The sequence below is a fragment of the Rissa tridactyla genome, chromosome Z (genome assembly GCF_028500815.1).
Source record: "Rissa tridactyla isolate bRisTri1 chromosome Z, bRisTri1.patW.cur.20221130, whole genome shotgun sequence".
Lineage (NCBI taxonomy): Eukaryota > Metazoa > Chordata > Aves > Charadriiformes > Laridae > Rissa > Rissa tridactyla.
Genome location: NC_071497.1, coordinates 12,247,271 through 12,253,392, shown reverse-complemented (window position 1 = coordinate 12,253,392; position 6,122 = coordinate 12,247,271). Strand labels below are relative to the sequence as shown.

The window sequence follows — 6,122 nt, the reverse complement described above, 5'->3', positions numbered from 1 at the left end:
CTGCCTCGCCGTTTTTCATTGAATAGTGCCTACTTAGAATTAAACACTTTCTCAATTTTGAGCTTCCTGCTGTATTTCTCAAAGTTTTACTATTTAATTCTGTACTCTAAACAGTAGAGGTAAGAGAAAATATAAATATTTTTAGGCATGGTCATAATCAAATTCAGACAAACTCAAACATAGAATCCTAGAAGGGTTTGGGGTGGAAGGGACCTTAAAGATCATTAGTTAACCCCCCTGCCATGGGCAGGGACACCTCCCACTAGACCAGGCTGCTCAAAGCCCCATCCAGCCTGGCCTGGAACACCTCCAGGGATGGGGCACCCACAACTTCCCTGGGCAGCCTGTTACTTCTCTGAGCAATCCTGATGTGTCTTTTCCCCCCCGCCCTGCCATTTCCCTTGTCTTCCCTTACCAATGAACCCAAATAACATCATCCTCCTGCCTTCCGTGGTCAGAAATAATCAGGTGTCTGTGCCACTGCCGCTTGGATGGCAGAACCCCAGCGTTGCTCACAGCAGGTCTCCGCTTGATGCAGGGAAGGGGAAGGGCACCCCCCCATGGCCGGTGGTGAGGCTCCATGTTTTGGGGGCATATGGTCTGACAATGCTTGTCTTCCCAGGTGGTGCTTTGGCATCCATAAAGTTTGTGTCTGCTCGCTCTCCTCTGCTTAGCTGATTTTTAATTTTTTTTTTTTCCTTTCACAATACCGTTTAGAAAAGTAAATTTAATTGAGGCTGGGCGGGGGGGGTGGGTTGTCGGTGTCTGGAATAGTTTGAAAATGTTAAGTTCTTGAATATTTTTTCAATTCATAAATTTTCCCTCTCATGGCCTCATCTTCCATGTATATGTATGTGTATATAACATGCATGGAATAGAATTATGTGTGTCTGTACATTTTTTGTGTTCATAATACACATATATAAATACACATTTATAACACCCCGTAACCCTGCCTGGCTGCAAGAGACTGAGCTGTTGGCTTAAAAACCACATTCACGCAGTTCCTCCTAATGGGGCACTGCCATTTGTGACACTGGGGAGCAGTGGCTGGCATGCAGCTGGGCCAGCACCAAGGGACACCAAGGTGTGTTTTGACTTCAGAACATGAGGCTCCTGTAAAATACTCACAGTATGAGGAAAAAACACCACCAGTCACTTCAAAGAACAGGTCATGCAGCTTTTATTTAATTTTTTACCTTTTTGGTAAGGAGGAGGGTTTTCTTTCAGTCAGACCATTCACATACTTGGGACAGTACAGATTGCAGTGAATTTGATGGAGATCTTGCAACATTAGAAAACTTTTCTCGCCATACATCCATTTAAGCAACAGCTTGTAGGTCAGGATGTGAGTGCTCGCGTCAGGTCTGCGCACTGCACTCCAGGTATACAAAGCATTGCAGCAGCACAAGAAATGCCCGCGCCGGGCAAAGTACAGTGTGTTTTACATAGTGCAATCACTTTTAGAGGAAAAACTCTAGGAAGGCCACATCTATTTATTTTATTTTATTATCGTTATTTTTAATCCTGTCAAGTTTACAAATGTGAGGGGGGTAGAAATCAAACCTCTGACTGAATTAGCTTTTGTACAGGTAGGTTTTGTGTATAGGCACGTGCTTTAGAGAGGAGCTCTGAATCTGTTCTGTAATCACGAGAAAGACATATTGCTTTGTGATTCAGAAAGTGTTGTACCATCTCTAACCTTCCTAACACTCTTGGCCAGAGTTGTTAACCCAGCTGTTTGTAGAGTTCCTAGAATACGCTCTTCCCTCTAGTGTAAATCCCCAATAGAGAAATTCAGGTTGCTATTGACAACAATTACAGTTATTCTACTTATGGTCACTTGACCATATTAGGCATTGCCTCTGAATACTCCAGTCCACAGTGAAAACAAATTGCCAGAAACGTGGAGGCTCTTGCTTTTCTGTTACTGTCACTCACCAATACGAAAAAACCCAAGTCGGACAATGAGCTGCTACAGCAAAGCGTCACTGGTAATAGTCACCTAATACCAAAAAAAAAAAAAAAAAAAAAAAAAAGAGCACTCGTGACACTACATGTCATGGTAAGCAGGTTTTTAAAGATACTGCAAAGTGATTTGCCCAGTAAAATTTTAAAATGTACACTGTGCTCGATAGTTCAAACTACAGGTAAACAAAGAGCAGCTCCCTGCAACGAGGTGTAAATCAATTATAGCACCAGCTCCCAGCACCAAGTTGTTGCCCACTGACCAGTTCGAGTGTACAATGCAGTAGTGCTCGCTGAGGTTTCTGCTACACGACAGCCACAGTGGGACAGCTGTTGCCTGTTTCTTTCTGACTTTTTTTTCTTACCAGGTGTGCACGAATTACATTCCTGGCTCCCCACGGAAAGCGAGTCAGACAACGGGACTGTTACAGTACCAGAAAACACTGAATGGGAAACGGCACCTGAGGGAAAAAGTAGGTACTGCATACCTGATTGCGAATAAATGGGCGTGGAGGAAACGCAGCATTATCTGAGCAATCCTCTCCCTAACGGGCCAAATCTGAAAGGAGCTGCAGACTGTAAGAAAAGAAACAAGCCTTCCTACGCTGAAAGCCATGGACATGATATTGCCCACACTAATGATTTCATTTCACCATCAGCAAAGCATTTATCCCCAAAAAGCTGTACACATACTGGTCAGATTATGGTGCGGTGTTAACTTTACACTATTAAAAGTCTGTTGCTATAGTGGTCAGGTTTGTCTTTTATCTGAGGAGGGCAAAACAGGAGACAGGCAGCATGGCCACATCATCATATAGCAATTTTACTCCACGTTAATGCAGATATAATCTTTCTTCTTAAGTGCAAATTCAAAAGTATTTGCTAGAAACCAGCATGACTTGGGCTGCTGAGAAATGACAGATGATTCAGTCTCTTACAAATATTGACAATTCTAAATCGTTACAGGTTTCCAAAGCAAGAACAGGGTTACGAACAGGAGGGGAATAAAACATTACCACTATTAAAAAAACGTGTCATTGCAAACTTCGAACACTCTTCAAAAACATATCTAGAAAAGATTGTTTTTCTTTTTTTTGTTTTTCTTTTTTTTTTTCTTTTTCCTGCATCTGAGGAGTGTCCATGCAAAACAATTTTGAGAAGAGCAGTGTTCCACCTGGGCACTACCTTTGTCCCACACAGCTCAGTAAAGTGCTCTCTTGTGCATCCTTTGAGGAAAGAAGTTCTCATTTAAAGTTTGGGGCGGGAGCGGGGGGCGAGGTTGCTAGCTGGGGAAGGCATGGTCTCGGTCAATCCATGCTGAGGTCAGAGAAGGAGGAAGGAGTGAAGTTAACAGTACTCTGCCTTTCAAAACTCACAGACAGGAGGCTGCAAGGGAGGAGCATGCAGGAGAAGCAGAGGTGGGTGTCAGATGAAACCCTGCCCCTGGGAAGCCACAGGAGGTTAACACAGGCTTCATCAGGGGAAGCATTTCATTCCTCACAGGTGACAAATGCTCACTCTGCTGCAGAGTCCCCAGGATTTACTGTTGAGACAGCAGGTAACGAGATCGCCACACATGACACAAGTGAAAATCAAACAGCTTTTCACTTCCTGTGCTGGTGGTTTTTCAACAATTCCTTTGCAGGACACAGGGGGATCCGAGTAACATTCTTTTGCTGATTTAAAAAAAAAAAAGCAACTTGCCCTCAACATTTTTTATGTTGCGTGCTTATTAACATTCTAGGGCAGATTGTTAGAGGTATTTACTGATAAAACAACTAACCATCAGCTTTAAAGAGTAAAAATAACATTAACGGGGAAAAGAATTTAAGGCATTTTTTATTTTGGCCAGGAATGATGCATGCTACAGAGTCATCTTAATTTTCCCACTAGGTTTTCAGATCACTGCACTTATTTGTTTTTGTTTTACATGGCACTTTGTGTTTTACAACTTAGTCAAGACTTTCAAGTGTTTTCTTCAATATAAATGCCTTCTCTTGTAGCTCAGGTCTGCTGTCTGTCGCCATCGTAGCCAACGAACGAATGAGGTTCTCTCTGCTCTCTGGTGTCAGGCTTTCCCACTGTTGAGATTCTGTGTAAAGACAGACAGACACCAGGCATCAATACCAGAATGCCAAAAAAAGCAACAGGCCATCTCCATCCCCAGACAGGCGGAAAGAGCGGCCGCTTCAGCACTTCACTCGCAGTCCCTACTGCTCTTCCAGGGGAAGGCTACTGCAGAGGATACTCGGGTGCCTCCGCCGCCTCCTGCACAGGGAGCCATGGCCCTTTGGGACAGGCTTGATGGCCTGAGCCTGAAACACGTCAAAACAAGGGCCTGGAAAACACCAATGTTTCCCACTTCACAGCTGCTCCACGTAATGTAAGATTTTTGCTAGAATAAAGGAAACACAAAGTGCGCAACAGAAATTCAAAGAAAACATGCTACAGAAGAACTGCAGGCAGGTATGACCTCAAGAGCTAAGTAGGCTCCTTCTCCGAAGTACATTCTGCAAGGCTTAAGTCCTAAATTAACGATAAGGGACTAAGCTTGGCACTGAAAGGGTGAAAGCTACTCTTCTGCACAAACAGGAGCTCACCTCTCTATGGAGCTTGCACATAACAGAGAATGTGACCACACGCTCAGTCCCGTGTGCTCTCCCTGGGACCCTCCTTGCTGGGCATTTTCCTCACCCAAGGAGTATCCAACAGTACTTTAGACCCTGACTTTATCCAAAGTTACTTCAAGCCCTCTCCAAGTTTCCCAAGTCACCAAGCACAGAACTCCGAGTCCCCACCACCCCGAAATCACACAGTGCCGCAAGCAGGAGGTGACACCATCTCTCCAGGGTTCCAGGACACACAGACAGGTGCCTTCCTGACCAAACAGTGGCTCTCCCAGGTGGCAAGCAAAAAGTCTCACCTTGCAGTTTGGTGAGCAGCAGTTCTATCACAGACAAAGCTTCTGTTCTTATGGACGTGTAGCTTTTGTTTTCTAAGAGATTTAAAAAACAAACAAAAAACAACCACACTGAGAACCAAAGACACAGTAACTGTACAAACAGCAGTCACCACAGTGGTCTCCGGACCAGTTTTGTGGTGCTCACTGAGCTCATTTGTGCTGTCAGTCTGCAGTGCTCCTCAGTTAGACACGTTTGAACAGCAGAAAGTGACCAACTAGAGGTAGAGAAGGCAACCAAGCCTTGTGCATCGCCTCTGCGGTCACGACAGTGTTACTGCTCCTCACACATGTTGAAAGAGAACAACGCTGGCATAGCTGCAATGTGATCATGTCTGTGCATAACAGGCTGTTCTTTTGGTAAGTTGTAAAGGCTATAAGCCACCCAAATTCTAACAACTGGCATTAAGTGAGGGCACATAAACCCTATGCCATCAAGCACAAGCTCGTCACAAAAAGTTATGTGGTCTCCTGAGCCAAAATCTTATTGAAGTCTCATTCCAGGAGGACTGATAGTTAGAAGAAACTTTCCCCAAAGGCAACTCTGGATTCATAGCTAGCTCTGAAGTAGGTGCTGCCTTTAGGCATACCAGAAACAAGAGTCACATGGAGGTGTGAGGGGACTTGGGGCACTGTTACGGTCACAGGACAAGTGGGAACACTACCAAGGTAATAAGCAGCCCCACGTCTGTCAACATTACTTAGGTAGCACTAACAGCCCCATGGGTACTCTGCTCAAGCAGAGCACAAACTGCCTCAAAGCCTTGGAGCATCATGCATTGGCTGTCTGAGAAAATTTGGGGTCTCTCCAATCCATACGTATCCAAGAAGTCTGAACTGTGGAGGAGAAAAACTTGTGTTTCATTAATTCCGTAATAGCTTGATTATGTGGGGTCCACCTTCTGCATGGAGAAAATTACTACATTTGCAATTTGCACTCCTGAGAGACTGCATGCACAGGAGTCTGCTGTCTGCCTCTCCCTCCCCTTTCAAAGCTCTCTTGCACCAGAGAAATTTACTTCTCTGTGCACAGCACCCAGCACAGTACCATCTTCAACAGTTACTGCAAAATCAGAATTATCACAGCACAGTGCAAAGAAGGGCAAAATGTTATCTCTGACAGCTTAGGCTTCTTCTGCACTTTATCCACCAGCCAACCCCCAGAGGAAGAATGTATTAACATGCAATTCATCAT

General features: G+C 44.5%; 1 protein-coding gene across 3 annotated transcripts in view; it reads right to left on the bottom strand.

Annotated features, from left to right (window-relative positions):
* Positions 1-1,159: 1,159 nt before the first annotated feature.
* Positions 1,160-6,122, bottom strand: part of ECPAS (Ecm29 proteasome adaptor and scaffold) — a 69,024-nt gene continuing 64,061 nt past the window's right edge. For all 3 annotated transcript variants that reach the window (XM_054184837.1, XM_054184836.1, XM_054184838.1), the window contains 2 exons: positions 4,892-4,963; positions 1,160-4,060 (listed from right to left, as the gene is read on the bottom strand). In XM_054184837.1, the coding sequence (XP_054040812.1) occupies positions 3,921-4,060; positions 4,892-4,963 (212 nt within the window). In that variant the 3' untranslated portion in view covers positions 1,160-3,920. The remainder of the gene's footprint in view (positions 4,061-4,891; positions 4,964-6,122) is intronic.